The 20,404-nt window shown below is 51.4% G+C and overlaps 1 protein-coding gene across 2 annotated transcripts in view; it reads left to right on the top strand.

Annotated features, from left to right (window-relative positions):
• Nucleotides 1-17,318, top strand: part of ADAM11 (ADAM metallopeptidase domain 11) — a 33,203-nt gene extending 15,885 nt beyond the window's left edge. The window contains exons 3-26 of one of the 2 annotated variants that reach the window (XM_027873131.1): nucleotides 2,714-2,790; nucleotides 3,118-3,184; nucleotides 6,017-6,102; nucleotides 6,243-6,300; nucleotides 6,831-6,894; nucleotides 6,988-7,055; nucleotides 7,964-8,038; nucleotides 8,188-8,259; nucleotides 9,458-9,624; nucleotides 10,698-10,782; nucleotides 10,935-11,025; nucleotides 11,413-11,464; nucleotides 11,996-12,095; nucleotides 12,453-12,524; nucleotides 12,635-12,727; nucleotides 13,160-13,240; nucleotides 13,426-13,476; nucleotides 13,663-13,726; nucleotides 14,393-14,492; nucleotides 14,866-14,985; nucleotides 15,194-15,362; nucleotides 15,513-15,627; nucleotides 16,365-16,455; nucleotides 16,705-17,318. In XM_027873131.1, coding sequence (XP_027728932.1) covers nucleotides 2,714-2,790; nucleotides 3,118-3,184; nucleotides 6,017-6,102; nucleotides 6,243-6,300; nucleotides 6,831-6,894; nucleotides 6,988-7,055; nucleotides 7,964-8,038; nucleotides 8,188-8,259; nucleotides 9,458-9,624; nucleotides 10,698-10,782; nucleotides 10,935-11,025; nucleotides 11,413-11,464; nucleotides 11,996-12,095; nucleotides 12,453-12,524; nucleotides 12,635-12,727; nucleotides 13,160-13,240; nucleotides 13,426-13,476; nucleotides 13,663-13,726; nucleotides 14,393-14,492; nucleotides 14,866-14,985; nucleotides 15,194-15,362; nucleotides 15,513-15,627; nucleotides 16,365-16,455; nucleotides 16,705-16,753 — 2,067 coding nt within the window. In that variant the 3' untranslated portion in view covers nucleotides 16,754-17,318. Of the gene's footprint in view, nucleotides 1-2,713; nucleotides 2,791-3,117; nucleotides 3,185-6,016; nucleotides 6,103-6,242; nucleotides 6,301-6,814; nucleotides 6,895-6,987; nucleotides 7,056-7,963; nucleotides 8,039-8,187; nucleotides 8,260-9,457; nucleotides 9,625-10,697; nucleotides 10,783-10,934; nucleotides 11,026-11,412; nucleotides 11,465-11,995; nucleotides 12,096-12,452; nucleotides 12,525-12,634; nucleotides 12,728-13,159; nucleotides 13,241-13,425; nucleotides 13,477-13,662; nucleotides 13,727-14,392; nucleotides 14,493-14,865; nucleotides 14,986-15,193; nucleotides 15,363-15,512; nucleotides 15,628-16,364; nucleotides 16,456-16,704 lie in introns of those variants that run through there. The other variant, XM_027873132.1, reaches the window with a different exon arrangement.
• The last annotated feature ends 3,086 nt before the right edge of the window (nucleotides 17,319-20,404 follow it).

Raw genomic sequence — 20,404 nt, forward strand, 5'->3', positions numbered from 1 at the left:
TGTGTGTGTGTGTGTGTGTGTGTGTGTGTGTGTGTGTGTGTGTGTGTATGTATATGTGTATATATATATATATATATATGTACCTGAATGTGCCTTTTTGACTCCTGTCTTCTTTCTGGGCCTCAGTTTCCTCATCTGTAAAATGTGAGGACCAGATAAGGTTCTTCTAATGTTCCTTTTCTTTAAATCTTTGATCCTGTGATCTTCTTCTCCCATCACACCCTAAACTTGGAGTCTCATGTCCTGGGCTGTTTAGGATGACTGTTGGGTAGGCCTCTCAGGCTGAACCCCGAGCAGGGATGGGCTGAGCTGGGCCAGCCACTTTAAAGCCCACACCAAGCTGCGTGTCCTGATTTGGTCTGCTGTGACACCAGGCAGGTTCAGGGGTCAGAGGGCCCACTTCATCCTGGAAGTTAGCCCTCTACACCGTCTACACCTTGCCTTCTATCTTGCTTCTATGAGTGTGGAGGTGCCACATTGCCTTCTCAGTGAGACACATCGTAGGGGAAGAAGTTAGATCCAGGTCCAAAAGGCATCAGATGGAGGGTGAAGACGAAACCCCAGAATTTCGGCTCCCAGTCTCAGGGTTTTGGCTCACCACCATTTTGTTGAAATCCCATAGATAAACCCTTTTATGTTCCTACTTTCTCTTCCTTTCTTCTCTCACCCTGCCCCTTCTCTGCCGTTCCCTCCATCCTCTTCCCACCCTACCACCCCAGGAAAATGATCAGCAGGTTCAGCAGTCTCTGACTCCAGGGTCCCTACCTTCCCAACCTTTCTTAGTCAACAAGAGCCCAGGCCTAGGAGGGTGGCCATCCTGCAGAGGCCTGGTGGGTTTCCATGGCAACCTAGAGCCTCCCAGCCCCACCGCAATGGCCCCTTTGAAAAATTTATCAGGAAAACTTCCCTCTTTAAAAATTAACATCAGAATTGAAATATTAAAGACAAGCTTCTTCAGGCAGGAGTGGGGAGAGGGGAACTGAATGCTAAATTTGGGTGTGGAGGGGGTGCTGTATCTTTAGCAAGATAACTCCTTCTCCCCTTTTCTTTCCCTAACATCTCATCTCATCCCACCATTTCTCAGGAATACTACCACCCCTTCCCCCAAATCTTCCTCCCTGAGATTGTAGCCCCAAAGATGTATTCCTGTCATACTTGGTCAGAGGACCTCAAAGCACTGTATGTGGGAGACAGAGGTGGAGATTGAAGGCTGGCCTCCTAACTATAAACTGAGGCCTAAGTTGGGGGGGAAGGTGAGGCCCAAGGGGTCTCTAGTGGTAAAAAGAACAAAACCCCAGATTTCTTGTTCCCATTTTGCTGAAATTCCAAAGATAAGTCCCCCCTATACATACCTCAGTTGGGTTTTCTTTTATACTCCCACTTCTACCATTTTGAGAGCTCTTTGCTAGTCTTACTCTCTCCCCCACCCATAATTCAGGGGCTGAGATTGGGGGGCCACATTCCTATATCCCTTTATCAATTTTGCCTGGTCTTGGTGGAAGCCCCGAGGGCAATTCGTGCCTCTTGCACCATGGGGCCATAAGTCACAGACAGGTTTCTGGGTGCTTTGAGATCTTCCTTGGAGCTCTTCAGTTGGGGTTGGGGTAGGAGAATCAATACCAACTTTGTTTCTAGGTCCTGAGCTTGCACTATTTTCTTGTCCTTTCCTAAGGGCTCCTTTCTCCTTCTCTCCCACCAGTCCCCTTGGGTCATTGACTTTTCAGCAGTACTCATTATCCCTGGAACCTGAGTCCTCATAATAAGTCGGACTGTGAGATTGCTGACCCTGACATAGAGCCAGTCAAAGCAGCTCCCTTTACTGGCCCAGGCTACAGGAGCTTTGGGGGATCAGCACGTGCCCTGAGGAGAGTGGGGAGAGTGTGCCCTCAGACACTTCTTCAGGGAGTGCTTATGTCAGGGCATCTCTGGTGCCCAGGCCTTAGGGGAGAGTGGTGCCAAGCACTCAAACTGGCAGAAGCCTGCCAGCAGATTGCAGCCGCCTCTCCCCCTGCCCCTGGAGGCGTCTGTGGCTTGAGGCCCAGGCTGCTGTGGGGGTTGGTTCTTCTGTTCTTCCCCCTCATCCCCCGCCTCTCTACCCTACTCCTCAACCCAAAATGAGGCCTTAAATAGGAAGAAAGGAGAGGGCGCTCCTCACGCTTCCCAGGTTGGAAGGAAAACAACTTTCCTCAGTGGACTGAGCATCACCAGTTCCCCTCCAGCCCCTGCCCCATGCACATGATACCAAGTCATTGAGCCCAGGGTTGCAGCTGGCCCCTTCTCCCTCACCAAGTTACCCTCATCTCACATTTGGTGATGGAGGATGGTGCCCTCCTTTCCTTGCCTGGGCCCCTGCCCAAAGTCTCAGTTCTTCAATCCCTCTTCTAATGGGATAGTTCCATTTCTGTTGCCCTACTCCCTGTTCTTCCATCCATTCTTTCATGCTCAGATCACCCCCTCCTTAGCCCCCTCCCATCCACATATCCTTCTACCACCTTCAGCTATTCTCATCCCAAACTTAGGTTTTCCTTAACCATGTGTGTGAGGGGATCCCGAGTCTCCCCCTATATAGGTCTCCCCATCAAAAGGGCCTATCCCCAGCTTTCTCCTACATCCAAATTCTCCCTCCCTCCCTCTCAGGTGGTCCCATCCCCAGGTCTCCCCCAGCTTCCCCCCGGCTTAGTCTGGGGCTAACTCCTGCACTCTGCCTTCTCAGCCTGTCCACCTGGCCCAGGTGAGCTTCCTCATCCCTGCCTTTGGTTTGAACTTCACTTTGGACCTGGAGCTGAACCAGTGAGTGTGTGTGTGTATGTGTGGCAGAGGGTGGGAGAGAGTCGGGATGAGATCTAGGCAAGAATCCTGGAAAAAAAGACAGGAGGCTAGAGCTAGGGGATGGGGTGAAAGGATAGGCTTGGGGGTAAGGAAAGGGGGCTGGATGAGAGAAGAGTGGGGAGGTGGCCAGTGGGCTGAAGGAGGGGACAGAGTGGGTGGGTGTCTGTGGGTTTTGGGGGAGGGGTGTGCTCTGCTGGGACCAAAGGAGAAGGAAAAGATAACTGAACTCCTCCACCCATTACTTCCTCTGCCCTGCTCTCATCTTGCTATCTCTTGGTCTTGCTCCAGTCACCTCCTGGCTTCACATTATGTGGAACGGCATTTCAGCAGAGATGGGACCACCCAGCACCGCACAGTGAGTGGAATGAATGGGAAGAGGTGGGGCTGGTGAGGGAGAAGTCCGGGGAATATCAAAGGTGGGTTGGGGAGAGGGAAGAAGGTCAGAAAGGAGGAGACATAAAGGTAAATGAGATCATTGAGATACTCTGATTTCTGGCATTTCTATTAGTTCTCCTCATCTTTATCTACCCTTCCCCTCCTTTCCCCCCATCCCAAATTACTTCAAAAGCTCCCAGTAAATACTGGGCTTGAAGTCAAGAGACCTGGTTTTGAATTCCAGATCTGATACTTAACTAGCTATATGACCCAGGTTGTTCATCTGTAGAATGAGGAGATGGACCAGATGACCTTTGAGGCCCCTTCCATCTCTAAATCTATAATCCTATGCCTTCTCTGCACCTTAATTTCCTTATGTGTAAACTTCTACACACACTAAGAAGAGACTGAGGTTAGGAATGAGTTTTGCAAACTTTAGAGTGTTTTAGAAATGTGAATTATATGGACTGTGCTGACAAGGTGGGGAGAAGAAAGATGGCAGAGAAAGAGGGTATGTTCTTTGGGGATCCTAGGAACCCTGGCTTTTTGACTCCTCATTCTTTGAATCACTGGTCTATCAAAGTCTGTGTTGGGACAGCATGTTGTGTGAGGGGAGGGAGAGGCAAGGGTGGAGAAAGCATGGGATTTGAATTCTGACTACTACTTACTGCCTGTGTGACCTTGAACAAGTCACTTCTCATCTCTCTAGGCCTCAGTTTCCTTATCTGTAAAATGGGGAGGTTTGATAGATGATCTCTAAGGTCCCTACCAGCTTTACATTCATAGCCCTGGGATCCTGTGAGGAGGATGAGGCACCAGGAAGGGTAGAAGAAGGAAGGTCCCATCATCTTTCTGGACTTTAAATATAGCTATAGCTCTGTCTCCACATCTGGAGTGCCCTGTGATTCTGTTGGTAATGGGAGCTGGTTATAGTAATTGAAGAAACATCCTCAGTTCACTTCCTGTCCCTTATCATCATCCGTCTTTTGCCAAGTCCCACTAGGACTTTATGGCTGTCCTCAGGAATACCCGGACCCCCTCCTCCCGCCTCAGTTGCCAAAGGGGCCTGGGCAGAGATGAATGAGTTTCTATAAATAACCCACTCCTCTCTTCTCCTTAGGCAGTTTCGATAACTGGGGCAGAAGTAATTTCCCATGAAGTGAAGGGACTGGGCGGAAGGGGAGAGCTGGAGACAGGAGGAGCTATGGGGGGGAGGGGTCCAACCCATTGTCAGTGAGCCAGGAGAAGCCCCTTCATAGAATCACAGCATTTGAGAGGTACAAGGAACCCCAATGACCATCTAGTCCATGGTACCAAACTGCAAATAGAAACAGATTCATATTGACCTAGAAAACCACAAATTAACATTATCAATGTTTTATTGTGTTCTTATTTATTTTTGTTACACATTTCCCAGTTACATTTTAATCTGGTTTGGAAGGCCTAGGAGGCCCTCAAATTGGACAAATCCAGTCTTGTCCAATGCATGCACGGAAGGAATCCCCACTATAACATACCTCAACCAGTGGTCATCCAGAGTCATCCTTGATTCTACCCCTCATGACTTATTGACATTCAGATGGAGGAGATAAAATCCCAGCATTCTCTCCCCTTACATGGCTGTCACTCTAGTCCAGGCCCTTATCACTTTTTTCCTGAACTATTATAATAGTCTCCTAATTATTTGCTAGTCTTCCTACCTCCATTCCCTCCTCTTGCAGCCCAATCACATCACTGTCCTGCTCAGAAATCTTCAGTAGCTCCCTATTACCCTAGGATAAAATATAAATTAAACTCCTTAACCTGGCATTTGAGATCTGATTCTAGACCAAATTTTTGTCACCTTACCTTGTAGCCTGCTTATCTGTGTTCTATCTCTCTTATTATATCTTTTTTTTTTTTTTTGGTGAGGGCAATCGGGGTTAAGTGACTTGCTCAGGGTCACACAACTAGTAAGTGTCAAGTATCTGAAGTCAAATTTGAACTCAGGTCCTCCTGACTCCAAGGCGCCACCCAGCTACCCTCTCTTATTATATCTCAAACCCCTCGAGGAAAGGGACTGGCATTTTTCATCTTTGCATGTCCAGTTCTAGATTGTGCCTTGTATGTAGTAGGAACTTAATAAATGCTTGTTAGGTTAATCTAAAGGACCCTTAGAGATCACCTATTCTGGGAGTTCTTAATCTTTTTTATGCAGGGACCCCTTTGGGGCCATCTGATAAAGCCTAGGTACCCCTTCTCAAAATAATCTTCCTAAATGCCCAAAGTAAAATACATAGGCGTACAAAGGAAACCAATTCAACTGAAATATAATTATCCAAATATTCACTAAAAGGGGCACATACGGAGGCACAGTGGATAGAGCAGCAGCCCTGGAGTCAGGAGGACCTGAGCTCAAATTTGGCCTCAGACACTTACTAGCTGTGTGACCCTGGGCAAGTCACTTAACCCCGACTGCCTCCAAAAAAAAAAATTCATTAAAATAAGTTTACAGATCCCAGGCTAACTTGATCTAGTCTAATCTTCCCATTTTACAGGCAGGTGGGGGCCAGAGATGACAGATAACTTGCTGGAGGACACAGTGAGTTAGCAAAGCAGAAGTCTGAGCCTCAGTCTCCTTTCTCAAAGGCCAGGGCTTTGGGCCACAGAAGTGTCTATGGCTGAGCCAGGTGTGGCTGGACCATAGGGATCCTTGCAGCAGCCACCTTATCCATCCCCTTGGCCCTGTGAGATGATGCCAGGAGAGGGGAGCCCAAAGGAGGCAGGCAGAGCAAAGACTTAACTAACCCCCCTGGCTCTGTGGCTATTTCAGGGGGCCGGGGACCATTGCTATTACCAAGGAAAGCTTCGGGATAACCCAGAGTCCTTTGCTGCCCTCTCTACCTGTCAGGGACTGCAGTGAGTATTGGCGCCTCGGGACACAGGAGGTCGGGGAGCCCCTCAGATGCCCTCTGACCACTTCCCCATTCCCTGAGACAAGCTGGGGGCAGGTGAGGAGGTGGGGGGATGGTGGGAGCTAATCCTTTCTCTTCTTACAGTGGAGTCTTCTCTGATGGAAATTTCACTTACACCCTCGAGCCCCAAGACGCATCCCAGGTAAGGCGATGTCATCCAGTCATTCCCTCCTAACCCCAGGTGCCCACCTTTTGGGGTCTCAGCTCTACTTACTCTTTCCATAAATACTAAGGACTACTGTTCTTCCCCTGGAGGAGCAAGCTAGCCTTTTCTACCCCACCCCATCCTCCAATAATGCAGCTCTCTTTCTTATGCTCTACTCCTTCCTTTTCCTTCCTGTCACCCCAGTCACAGTCAGGTAACCCCAGCTACAGTATTCCTGCCTGTCCCCCTACTAATCTCAGATCTGACTCCAACGTCCTTACCTCCCTCCCTCCCACCCCCATCTCCTGGTACCTGTCCCCCAAGGTCCTGACCTCGCAACCCGAAGAGCTGGGAGATTGGATCTGACATACTGACGTGGGAACCTTGGCTATTCACCTCTGGGTGGGGTTAAGGGCAAGGGAGGAGGGAAATACCAGAAGCTGCCCTTTGAGCTTCCTCTGCTAGTGTGCCTGTTTCCCTGGAGTAAGAGGGTCCAAAGTGGGCTGACTCCTCCCTCTTCACTGCAGGGGCCTCTCCCCCACATCATTCACCGGACCTCTCTTCTCCCAATCCCTGGATGCAGGGAACCAGGTGAGGCAGAGGGAGCGAGGGGAAAAGTGAGGGGTGGGGGGAAGGGAGGGAGGGGGTCTGGATTGGACCCTCACCTGCCCTCCCTCCCCCCAGGTTGTCTGTTTGCTGCTCCCTCACTTCCTGTTCCACCGGCCCTGCCCAGGCTGAGAAGGAAAAGGCAGGTATGGGGCCCATGGAAACCTCAGGCTGCAGAATCCTCAGGTTTCAGACTCAGGCAGGAGGAGCCTGCAGCCTCGGGGACCCTGACAAGCATGGCCTGGGGCCTCGGACTTTATATGGGGGAGCGGGTACCTGTCCCATTTTGCGTGGCAGCCACAACCTGCCCATTGCTGGACCCGTAGCCTCCCCAGTTTCCCTGCCCACCCATCTGCATGTGTTTGCACCTGCCCACAGGCGTACTACCACTTTAAATGAGATCATTAAATGCTTTGCAGACCAAAAGCACGACCTAAGGATCTGCTATGTTGCATCGAGCATGCAGAATATCCGGCATAGTGCAGAGGGGTTCAGAAAGATGCACGAAGGGGAAAAGTACACCAAGCCATTAGGATGGGATGGGGAGGAATAGGATGCCATATGGTATTCTTGCCTTGAACTCAAAATGAATTAGCTCCCTCTGGTGCTGTGTTCATCCCAAGAAAATCCAAAGCGAATGCAACCCTGTGGGAGTCTAGAATAGGGGTTCTTAATCCTTGTGTATCAAGGACCCCACTGGTAGTCTGGGAAAGTTTATGAACCCTTTCTTGGAATAATGTTTTAAATGCAGAAAATCAAATATATAGAATTATAAAGGAAACCGAAGATTAGTTAAAAAAAAAAGCTACAATTATTTTCACATCTAAGTTCACGGACTTTTTAGGTTCCACGGACCCAAGGTTAAGAATCCCTGCTCTAGAATCTGTAGTTCCCAATTTACCATCCATAAGTTTCCCAGCTGGCTGGAAGCCCTAGGTTCTTTGGGACTTAGAGCTTCCAGTGACCTGGGCTCGGCTCTCAGGGAGGGAGGAGGACCGGAGGGAGGAGGACCGCTGCCTTCTCACCTGCCTCTCACCCCTGACCACACCCCCAGGTCCGGCGTGGCCACTCTACCGTCCACAGTGAGACCAAATATGTGGAACTCATTGTCATCAATGACCACCAGCTGGTGAGTTCCTTGGGTCAGAGGCAGGGATTAGGGTGGGCTCCAGATATGCAAGGAAAGGGGAGGGCCGAGAAGATGCTGCCCTCTTCCGGACATTCTCCCTCCCCCAATCTCTCCTACTTGCTCCTCTCTCTCCACTTTCTTGCTGTCAGTTTGAGCAGCTTCGTCAATCAGTCGTCCTTACCAGCAACTTCGCCAAGTCTGTGGTGAACCTGGCTGATGTGGTAAGCAGTGCCAGTCCCCACCCCTGATGTGACTCCCTCCTTACCGCCCCCCCCCCAACCTGCAGCTTCTCCTCTTCACTCCAAACCAGACCCTATCCCTGCAGCAAGGGCCACTGAACTGGACATAGGGATACCTGCAGGTCACATGTCACCTTAGAAAACCACATATTAGTATTATCTGTTTTACTGTATTTCTATTTATTTTGTTAACTATTTCCCAATTCTATTTTAATCTGGTTCTGGTGTACTCGGGAGTGTTGCAGGGTGCAATGGGGCCTTGTGTTTGACACCCTTCTCCCAGTCAGCCTCTAGTCCCATCCGTGGCACCCTTTGACTCCCTGTCTAGCTCCCTTATCACTACCCAGGGTTATGAGCGAAATAATAGTAAATACTTATGTAGCACTTTAAGGTTTGTAAAGTTCTTTGCATGTTGCCTCATTTGATCCTTACAACAATCCCGCGAGAGAGGTGCTATTATTTCCCCCATTTTACAGATGAGGAAACTGAGGCTGAGAGAAGTTAAGTGAGTTGCCCAGGGTCACACGGCCTAGAAGCACCTGGGGCAGGATTTTATTTTGGGATTTCCTGACACCAAGGCCTGCACTTCATGCTTTACACCACCTAGGATCCATGCCCTAGAGGGAACAAGGACTGAGATTGTCTAGGGGCTGTGGTATCTGGAGAGACTTCAGAGTTTTTGCCCTAATTTCAGTCTCTCTCAACTAGTCATATCACTCCCTGCTCCAAACGGAACAGAGGAGCAGTTCTTATCTCCCATTTTACAGAGGAGAAAGCTGAGACCCAGACTACATAAAGAAGTTGGAGCACTGAAGGCTCAGCTAGGTCTCTGGTCCTTGCTCCAACCCTACTCCCTTGGCCTTTTTCTGGCCTGCTACCCCTTTGTCTTGCCCCAAGATAACAATAATAATAATGATGATGATAATAATTACTAGCATTCGTAGAGCTTTAAGATTTGCAAAGTGCTTTACAAATATGATCTCATTTTATCCTTACAACCTTGAGATGTGGGAGCTATTATTATCCCCTTTTTACAGATGAGGAAACCAAGGCAGAGAGAGGTTGTGACTTACTCAGGGTCACACAGCTAGTGTCTGGGACAAGATTAGAACTCAGGTCTTCCTGATTACAAATCCACCCACTGGGCCACCTAAACCATTCTCTTCTTCTCCGTCCCTAGCTGTATAAAGATCAGCTTAACACTCGAATTGTGCTGGTCGCTATGGAAACATGGGCAGGCAGTGACAAGATCCAGGTACAGGATGACCCTCTAGAGACCTTGGCTCGACTTATGGTTTACCGGCGGGAGGGACTACCTGAGCCCAGCGACGCCACACACCTCTTCTCGTGAGATTCCCTGCCCCACCCCATTGACCCTTTCTTCATCTCCTTTCCTTTCCTGGTGAGAACTCTTCCCCCTCTCCAGACCCTAGAGGGCCTCTCCCCTAGACTCCCAGAGCCTCCTGGGAACACTGAGACAGGCCAGTCTATTCCAGACTCACATGGCACCCCGGGTCTCCTGGGTTCCCTTCAGTTAACCCCACTGAACTCCTAGGTTCCCTGTCAATAACTCCTGAAGACAGCAAGCCTCCTAGCAGCTCCAGGAAGGGAGCTGATCTGCCAGAGGGGCCAGGAGCCAAGACTGGGACCTGGGAGTGGGAAGAATGCAAAGGGAAAAGGAGTAGCTTCTCTCAGGCTTAGCTTGATGGTGTCATCCCCCATGGCTCTGATTTGTATTCTGCTCCTACTTTTATCTCTGTCCAAAACGTGGAATCTTTGTAACCCCATCCAGTCCTTCTATAGCAAAGCTCTCTCCCTCTCCTCCTTTCGGTGTCCTCTCCCCAGCCGCTTTGGTCAGAGATTTCTCTGTCAGCTGGAAGCTAAATCCTGGTTCACCTTCTGAGTGACACCTGCTCCATCACACTAGTGGCCTCTGATACTCCCCTGTTTCTTTTTTCCCCCTTTTGGTGGCCCTTTCCCTTCCAGGTGTCCAGTGCTCTCACGTTTCCTGATCCTTGGAGAGAAAAAAAATGTGATAAACTAATTCACATTAAGGTGCCAAGGTCTAGAATCCTGGAATCTTAAAATCTTTAGAGCTGGAAGGAGCCTCAGAGATCAGCTATTTCATTCTGCATCTGTGAGAACTGAGCACCAGAGAAGGAAAGTGATTCCTAGAAGGTCACACAGTGAGTTAGCTGAGGTAGAAGTGGCATCCCTCCTAGGGATGTTTGCATTTTAAACCGTCCATAGGAAGAGGCTCAGCCAACTCCAGAAATGACCCAGAAATGGTGGAATAGCAGGCATTGACGGGGAAAGACATGTACACCGAGGACCCTCCCAGTCTCTTAAGTCACCCCATGGCTACTTACTTGGCAGACCAGGCACTTACATCGTATCTCCCTCCATCATTCCTTCCCCAGGGGCAGGACCTTCCAGAATGCCAGAAGTGGCACTGCCTACGTTGGGGGCATCTGCTCCCAATCTAGGGGAGGTGGTGTCAATGAGGTAAGAGGCTGTGGGGCTTGTGCAGGGACCAAGGATTGATAGAGGAAGAAACAGTTAACAGTTAACAGGTCAGGAAGATTCTGGAGGCAGGTGGGGGCTCCTCTTGTTGTGGGCTTTGGGTTTGATCTCTGTCTCTCCATCACTCCTTCCAGTATGGCACTGTGGCATATGTGGCAGTGACATTGGCACAGACCCTGGGGCAGAATCTGGGCATGATGTGGAACAAACATCGAAGTTCAGCAGGTAACCCCTTAAAGTCTTTTGAGCCTTCCCCACTGGATACCCTGTCTCTGACTGAGCCTCAAGTTCATGGAAATGAAAGGAGAAGGGGGTGCTTTCCATCACATACCTATATGCCAATAGGATTTAGAGCTGGAAGGGGCCTTCTACCCCACCTCTCTCCTTTTACAGAGAAGGAAACAGAGGACCAGAGAAGTCATGTTCTTTCCCCAAGGTCACACAGCTTTTAAGTAGCAGAATTAAAACCTAGGAGCCCTCTCTTTCCACTACATTGCACCTGGTCTCTGTGGGGGAGGAAGGCAGGCAGGGGATGGGGTGGGAGAGGTGTAGGGGAGTCCTAGGCTACTAAGGGCAGGGACTTCTCTGAGTGTGCCCTGGATCTTCCTGCAGGCGAGTGCAAATGTCCAGACACCTGGCAGGGTTGTATGATGGAAGACACAGGGTGAGCTCTTTTTTTTTTTTTTTTTTTGTTGGGGGGGGGGGGGGGGGGGGGAAGAAAGGGGGGGCCAGAGGAGGGGCACAAGATCCTGGTAGCTCCAGAAGCAAGGCTGGGCCAGCTGGGAGAGGGAGGGCACCTCACAGCTGGACTGAAGGCCTTGGGCTTGGCGTGCGGAGAGCAGGGCTCTCCTGGAGCTCTGCCCAAATAGAATCCCCCTGCTCCGGAAGTCCCAGGAGCTCGCTGACATGCAGTTCCCAGTGATGGCCACCAGATATTTCCCCAGGCCTGGTTTAAACTAGAGCACATCTCCCTCCCGCTGTTACCTGGTCCCTATCCCCTGGTCCTGAGGAGAGGTCAGCTCCCGCCATGTCCCATGGTAGACCAGGTGTGGCTCCTGTGATCCTAGGGAAGGTCAGCCTCCACCACACCTCATGGGGGAAGACCAGGGACCCTTGGGGAGTCAGGGACTGGGTGGTGGTGGGGACAGTCAGGGATACAGGCTGGACTTGGGCGTCCTCCTGCCCCTTCCTTCAGGCATTACCTGCCCCAAAAGTTCTCGCGCTGCAGCGTGGAGGAATACAGCCAGTTTCTGCAGGAGGGAGGCGGCAGCTGCCTTTTCAACAAGCCCCTCAAGGTAGCTAACCACGGCCCCTCCCACTCCAACCCTCTCCCCCAATCTGCCCGCACCCAGAATGTAATGTCAACTCTGAAAGGGACCCTTGGAGCCCTGTGGCCCCACCTCCCCTTCTGTTATAAAGGAAGAGCCCCCTCTCCACGCACCTGCCCCAGGGGAGGTAGGTGGCGGGGCTAAGGCGTGGACAGGCCTCGGATTTGGGGCCCAGGGAACCCCTCCCTCTCGCCCCCTCCCCAGCAGGCACTATGGGTAGCCTAGGGAGCAGGGAGGCTACGCCCTTCCCCCTTCGCGGTGTTAGGGAGGGAGGACAGGAGAGGGGTCCTCCTCTGCCCTCCCTGCAATCGCACCCTTCCGCAGCTGCTGGATCCCCCGGAGTGCGGAAACGGCTTCGTGGAGGCCGGGGAGGAATGTGACTGCGGCTCGGTACAGGTGAGTGTGCGGGCGGGGCAGCCAGGGAGAGGTTGGACGCTGGCCAGGGGCTGAGCCCGGCACTTGCTCACCTCCTCTTCCCTTTCCTCCCCTTCCCTCTCCTCTCCCAGGAGTGCAACCGAGCCGGCGGGAACTGCTGCAAGAAATGCACGCTGACCCACGACGCCATGTGCAGCGACGGGCTGTGCTGTCGGGGATGCAAGGTGAGGGGCAGCTGGGCCCCGTGCTGTCCTAGGCTCGGAGGTTGAGTAGGGGCGGTCCTGGGGCAGGGCGAAATCGGAAAGCCGAGAGCATGAAGTGGGAGGTTCTAGGGCGGAGCCTGGGGGCGGGGCCTGGCACAGGCAGGAGGAGCAATCAGAGGCGCAGGAGGTGGAATGAGGGCGGTCCTAGGGAAAGGCCCATGTGGGGGCGTGGCCAAGAGCGGGCGAGGAGTAGCCATTGGAGCCCAGGAGAATGAATGGGGGCGGTTCTAGGGCGGGCGGGGCCAGAGCCGAGGAAGGAGCGATTGATTGATTGCAGGCTCTGAGAATGAATGGGCGCAGGGCTGAGAGGGGTGGGTGGTGGGACGATTTAGGGCTGGGCCTGTGCCTTTGGGAGGGAACCCTTAGTGTCTCCTCCTCCTGCCCCCTTCCTAGTATGAGCCAAGGGGAGTGTCCTGCCGAGAGGCTGTAAATGAATGTGACATCGCAGAGACCTGTACAGGGGACTCCAGCCAGGTCAGTCTAATGCCCCGGAGGGACTGGGCTGTCCTCCCATGTAATCTTAGCCCAGCCCTCTCTCCACCCCCCCAATACTGGGATGGGAAGAGGGGTACAGTGCATCCCTGACCCCAGTTATTTCCAGTTCCCTTTCATTGGAAAGTGGGGGTTGGGCACCCAAACACTCACTCTTGTTTCTGCAGTGTCCCCCTAACCTGCACAAGCTGGATGGTTACTATTGTGAGCAGGAACAGGTAATGAATGACAAGGGGAGATCTAGGGAGGGGGCTTTTCATTATTCCCACCTTCCTCCCCAGTGCCATCCCTGGAAAAGTCTCAGGAAGTTCAGTGCTATCTCTGTCTTTTTCTGTCTCTGCCTGTCTGTATCTTTGTGTCCCTATCTCTGGCCTTCTGTGTCTGTCTGTCTCTCTTTCTCTCAGGGTCGCTGCTATGGAGGACGCTGCAAAACCAGGGACAAGCAGTGCCGGGCACTCTGGGGCCACAGTGAGTCCTCTGCATGCCACCATCCCAACCCCAATCTCATCTCACGAACACAGACGAAAGCACAGTATGTGTTATGTAGTAGGAAGAATTCTGGTTGGAAGTCAGGAGACCTGGGTTCTAGTCTTTGACAAATCTTGGGTAAACCTTCCCCAGGTCTGTTTCAAAAATGGTGGTGGTAGTCTCTAAAACTGTGTGTTGGACTAAATGGCCTCTATAATCCTAAGGTCTCATCCAGCATTTACATATTGCAGGTCTCTGGTTGTGGGGCCAAGAAGGTGTGATTGAGGGTATAGAAGGGGAATGTCTGGGTGAATGTCCATCTCACCTAGAGCCCTTCCTGAGGTCTCAGGAGCTCAAAGACCTAGTTGCACGTGCATATAGAGAGCTGATCTACAGCATGAGTTTTTAACCTAGGGTCCATGAACTTGGTGTTTTATTTTTTAAATTTTAATAACTATATTTCAAAGTAATTAGTCTCCTTGATAATCCGTCATATTTTGCTGTATACATTTTAAAAACATTCCTCTGAGAAGGGATCCATATGCTTCACCAGACTGCCAAGGGGGTCCATGACACAAAAGCGGTTAATTCTAGATTGTTAGCCCTTTGAGGAAGGGCAGGCAGTTCAGAGAGGTCAGGGCAAGCCGGATGTTTTGTCTCCTACAGATGCTGCTGACCGATACTGCTATGAGCGACTGAACGTGGAAGGGACAGAACGAGGAAACTGTGGGCGGAAGGGCTCTGGCTGGGTCCAGTGTAGTAAGCAGTGAGTGGGTACCCTCTCATGAGAAAGCCTTGGCCGTGGGCTCCTTGGTGTGGGAGGCAGTTGGCTCTGGGCCACCTCAAGAATTTTCTGTTTAGGGCAAAGGCCCTGAGATAAGAAAGAAGGAGAAACCAAAGCAAGAGAAGCTGAGAGGGAGGGAGGGATGGTGAGAAGCTATGAGGGGTACCTATCAGTCTCTACCTCCTGGATCCTCAGTTTCTTCATCTGTTCAGAATTATAGTTAGGATCAGGGTCATGGTTTGGGTTTCTGATAAGCCAGGGTCAGAGCTGAACTTGGCTGGCGGTATTTCAAATCAGGAGCCAATCATCAGAATTAGAGTGTACTCATCTCTACCTTCTCCCCATCTCCCCCCAGGGATGTGCTCTGTGGATTTCTTCTTTGTGTCAATATCTCTGGTGGGCCTCGGCTAGGGGACCTGGGCGGTGACATCAGCAGCATCACCTTCTATCACCAGGGCAGGGAGCTTGATTGCAGGTACCTGGAGCCCTATCTCTTTATCTTATCAGCTGAGGGTAGGGGGAAACCCATCTCTTTGGGGCTAAGCTCAGAGGGGGGAGGTGGAAAAAACTAAGTGGGAGGGAGAGGCTGAGGGGACAAGGTTTTGACTGAGGGACAAAAAAATGGGGAAGTGAATGGGGAGTACACCCCAGAGACTGAAGCAGAGGCTGCCTTTCCCTTTCAGGGGGGGCCATGTGGAACTAGCAGATGGCTCAGACCTGAGCTATGTGGAGGACGGCACTCCCTGTGGCCCCAACATGCTCTGCCTGGATCACCATTGCCTCCCGGCCTCAGCCTTCAACTTCAGCAGCTGCCCTGGCAGTGTGGGCCGCAGGATCTGCTCTGACCATGGGGTTGGTACTGGCCTTTCCAAGCCCAGACACTGATCCTTCCATGAAATGGGTCAAAGCCAGTCTGTCTAGGGAGGGTGGGAAGAGGGATGGGGACAGGAAGGGGAGATGGTGACATCCCACCTCACACAAGGCCTTTCCTCCCCCTCCTAGGTTTGTAGCAATGAGGGGAAATGCATTTGTCAGCCAGACTGGACAGGTAAAGACTGCAGTGTCTACAACCCAATGCCCACGTCTCCACCCACAGAAGAGACTGAAAGATACAAGGGTGAGCTTTGGGGATCTAGGGGTTGGAGTGAGAACTCCATCTTTCTTTGTGTTTTTTTTTTAAGTTAAATTACATTTTTTCAGATATATTTTCCCTACCTTCCCCTTGCCCCTCCCCCCTTAGCGCCCCCCCCCCCCCATAAGAAACATTCATAATCAAGCAAAACAAATTATCTCCTTGGCTACGTGCAAAACATTACATGTCTCATCCTGCACTCCATCACCCGTCAGGAGGTGGGTAGCATATTTTGTCGTGTGTCTTCTGGAATTATGGCTGTTCATCGGATTGGTCAAAGTTCCTAAGTCTTTCAAAGCTCTTATCTTTGCCGAGTTACTGCTCTCTTCTTGCTTCACTCTGCATCAGTTCCTACAAGTTTTCCAAGGTCTCTCTGAAATCATCTCCATTGTTTCTTATGGCATAATTTCTTATGGTATATTCTATTACGTTCACTCAATGTAATTTGTTCAGTCATTCCCTAATTGATGGGCACCCCCCAACTTTTAGTTCTTTTGCCAGCACAAAAAGAGCTGCTATAAATATGTTAGTACTTGTGGGCCTTTTTCTTTTTCCTCTGATCTCTTTGGGATATAGTTCTCAGCCGCCATCTTTTTAATCATTCTCCACCTCTGTATTTTTCCGCTTTCCCTCCTTCCTTCATCCGTTGATTCTTGTAGACGCATTCTTTCTCCATTCTTTCTCTGCTCATTTCTAACCAAGGTCAAATTCCCTTTCACCAGGTCCCAGCGGCACCAATATCATCATCGGCTCCATCGCAGGGGCAGTACTAGTTGCAGCCATCGTCCTGGGTGGCACTGGCTGGGGATTTAAGTAAGAGCTGCCCTCCCTCTCCCAGCTGATTTTACTGACCCAGGGGTGGGGTCACTTATGTGGCTCCCACAGTGTCTGAGTGCCTGGCCTCTGATGACCCTGGGCCAGCCTTTGGGAAGGGGGAAGGGAACGCTGGTCCTGATGGGGCTAATCGAAGGCTGGCACAAGGAAGTAAGTCCCTAAATGGACTCTGTCTCTCTGTCTCTGTCTCTCCTCTCTCCCTTTCCCCTCCCTTCTTCACTCCTGAAGAAACATCCGCCGAGGAAGGTATGACCCGACTCAGCAGGGGGCAGTGTGATGACCTCTCCACTTCCATTCCACCTGCATCCACATCTGCATCTGTCTCCATCTCCATCTCCATCATCAGCTGCCATCCTGATTTCTCCATTGGGCACAGACCTGAGCTCACTATTCGCCACCTAGTTCCCTTTGCAGGGAGTGGGGTGCTAGGTTGGAGAATGACAGGCACCAGTGCCCTCTGTCATTCCAGCCTGCCTGCCTTGGATCCAGCCTGGCTATTGGCTTATCCACCTGCTTACTCATTGAAAGGGTCACTTTACCGGACCATCCTTTTCTACCACCAGCTCTCCACAGCCCCCACTACAGACCAAGGCCCCGCAAATATCCACTGGGTCTCCTCAACCTCTGTCCTTCAGCAATAAATAACCACAGCACCAGTCCCCTGGGGATGGGGGAAACACAGGCCCCACAATCCACCTGTCTCCCCATCCCATCTGTTCATTTCTTCCATATCGTCTACTGTCTGACCTCCCCTGCTCCTCCTCCCTTCTAGCCTTTCATGTGTTCTGTGACTTTCCCTTCACCCTCTACAGATTGTCATGGTGACAGACAGGTCGTACTTAGAGAGCAGATGTTCAGACATCTAGGGTGGTGGGTGGGGGGAATCCGCTCCTCTGCGAGGGCCTTTGTGGGAAGAAGGCCCTAAATCCTATTTGCTTTAGTACCCTTCTTCACTTCACCATCTTGGGGGGTGGGGTGGCTAGGGAGTCACGCTTTCCCCCTGCTCGCCCATCAGTTCTCTGGGTGTTTCTGTGCTCAGCTGGACTGAAGCCCATCCCTTCTGTAAGATGGTTCCCCTCACCCTCTCTGGTCCCTTGTTTCTCTTCCAGGTCGGGTGGGGCCTAAGCTCCTCTCCACCCCCTGCCTGGCGCTCACAGTCACCACCTGGAAGGGGAAAGGACACACCTGCCCTCACCCCACCAACAGAGGAGCCATGCCATATGAAAGTCTTCCCAGGGCCAAGCAATCAGACAGGCCCCCAGAGGGACATCTTGGTGGGATGGGTCCCTGGGATGGAAGGGCTGCGGCCCCAGCCCCTGCACTACTACTGAGAGTGGGTGGGGCTGGAGTGTTCATCCTGCCCCCCTCCTCCGCCTCATGCCCAGCTTTGCCTTGTGTGCACTCACCCCCTCCCCATGTGAATGTAGCTTCCATTATCACTGACTGTGCCCAGGCTGGGACCACAGGCCCGAGGGCATCAGTGAGGGAGGGGGACAGCCACCAGCTGACACTGCACTTTGGCCCTGGGGGCACCTTGGCTGACCCTGCCTGCAAGACTGGTTCAGTCAATAAAATGCCAGGACCCAGGGCCTCCACACCCAGCCTTCCAGGGGTTTGGGGGATAACCGCTCTTTGCCCCATGCTCTGGCTTCCTCGCTCTCCCAGTCAGAGCCTGGAGGTGGCTTAAGATGTCAGATTTTTTTTATTGAGACCTAAATGATGAATGTAACCACAAGGTTGGCAGGGACCAGGGTAGCTTTTAAGGGCATTCTGGTATTAAGGGGGAGAAAGAAGAGAAAAAAAGACATAGGGATTCCCCCCTCTCTTTGATGGGGTCAAAGTTGTTAATTACAGAACAAACATTTTTTCCAAATCTAAGGTGGAGTTTGGGGAGCAGTCCTTACTTCTATCTATCCCCAGTACAAACTGGAGCTCCCCAGCCCTAACAAAACACAGGACAGGCCTAAGTGTTAAATTTAAACCAAAGCTGCCTGGTTATGTGGCCATGACCCCAGAATGTCAGTGAGGGCCAGGGACTGGACTGGCAATCCTAGGGAGGCATATGTCATGAGCTATTCCCTTCTGGGCGGTTCTGGGACTAACTCAGGGTTTGAGTGCCCATTGGGGTGACCTTACACGTTGTAGGCAGGTGAACCTCTTCCCTGGCCATGGGGACTGGATTCAAGGTATCCTGTGATTGGTGCTATGGTGGGTATCAGAATAATGGGGAAGGAAAGCACAGGTCCCCATAGCAATCTGCAATCCCAAGACAGGACTTCAAGACTACATCTTCCCAGACACTCACCTTATACTCCCCTTCCTCCTTCTGCCCTGAACCCAAGGCCTGAGCAGTGTTTACATATGTTTTTGCTGCTGCCTCTCCACCCCCACCCTTTGAACCCAAAATGGGAGGCATCTCTCCATCTGGGGGGAGAGAGATCACCCGTGGTTGGCTCTCCCTGGACAATCACCCTGCCTCTGGACTTCCTTTATGAACTTTGACCTAGAGCCGAAGAAATGAAGGGGCTAGGGAACCTGTCCTACTCCCTCTCTCCTAGTTTAAATCTGTTTGGCCTGGGATGTGTGAGAAGGGAGACAAAAAGGCCTATGCCTCCCTTCTCCACAACCAACACCACTCCTTCCTGATGAAAGCTGCAGTTTTCAGCCCTTTCCACGTCTTCTATTAAGTCCAGGCTCCCTCAACTGGGGCAACTCTGGGGAGGAATCAGAGGGGGGTGGGCTGCATCCCCCTTCCCTCCCCAATCCTCACCTCAGGTGCTAGCTGAGGGGACCTGGGGCTGCTACATTTTGATTCCTTCTAAGTAGCTGTGGGAACTGTGGTAGCACCTGGCTGCAGTAACTAGTAGGGCAGGGTCCTAGATGCTCCTAAGTTCTAGTTGGCTCTGCCCAAGGCAAGGTGTCTATGGGTGGGAACCCACTAACAAGCCCTGTCCTAAGCACACCTGCCCTGCTGCCTGGAGAAGTAAAAGCAGGTCTAGTGATGCCTTATGGAGTTCCCCTGGTGGGATTGTGTGCACATTTGTGTTGGCACGTGCCTGAGCTTAAGTTTATGGCTTTGCACGTCTGCACAAATGTACCTCTGGGTGTGCCAGTGTGTGAGTGTGTGTGTGAGTGGCTGTGTGCATGCATGTGTGTGCTTGCACACTCGTGTGTATGGTGTATATATGTGCCCACACTGGTTGGGGGAAGGGAGAGAGAATGTCTACCACCTTTGTGTGACCAGTAAGCCTGATGCTGTCAGCCATCAGCATCCTCTCATCCCGCTGCCTGCCCCTGTGGTCCCCCAGGCTGGGGCAGAAGCTGTAGATTCCCTGAGAGTGATGCTGTCTTCATGAAGCATCCTGTAAATACACCATTATGGGGGGAAGGGGAAGAGAGGGAAATAAAGATCACATCCTGGGGCTTCCACAGAGCTCACACTCACACTCTTGGTCTTGTTATTGACTTTGGCTCTTGATGTGATTTCTCAGCCTGTCTTCTTTCTTTCTTTCTTTTTTTTTGGGGGGGGGCAATTGGGGTTAAATGACTTGCCCAGGGTCACACAGTTAGTAAGTATCAAGTGTTTGGTCTGAGGCCAGATTTGAACTCAGGTCCTCCTGACTTCAGGGTGGGTGCTCTATCCACTGCGGCACCTAGCTGCCCCAGTAAGACACTCTTAAAGGGTCTATCTCATCTTAGAATTCATTTACACCTCAACAGGGCAAAGGTGGATCCAGATCAGTTATCCCTTCCACACTGTGACTTTATCCATCAAGGTTTCCATATATCACGGGTTGGCCTAAGAAATCAAATGAGAATTTTGGGGAGAGTTTTGTGGAAGCTGCAGACAATACACGAAGGCCAGCAGATGACACAAAGCCTATGACTAAATACTTAACACAGATTTCACAACAAATAACCCATAAAA

The sequence above is a fragment of the Vombatus ursinus genome, unplaced genomic scaffold (assembly GCF_900497805.2).
Source record: "Vombatus ursinus unplaced genomic scaffold, bare-nosed wombat genome assembly UNPS02014801.1, whole genome shotgun sequence".
NCBI lineage: Eukaryota > Metazoa > Chordata > Mammalia > Diprotodontia > Vombatidae > Vombatus > Vombatus ursinus.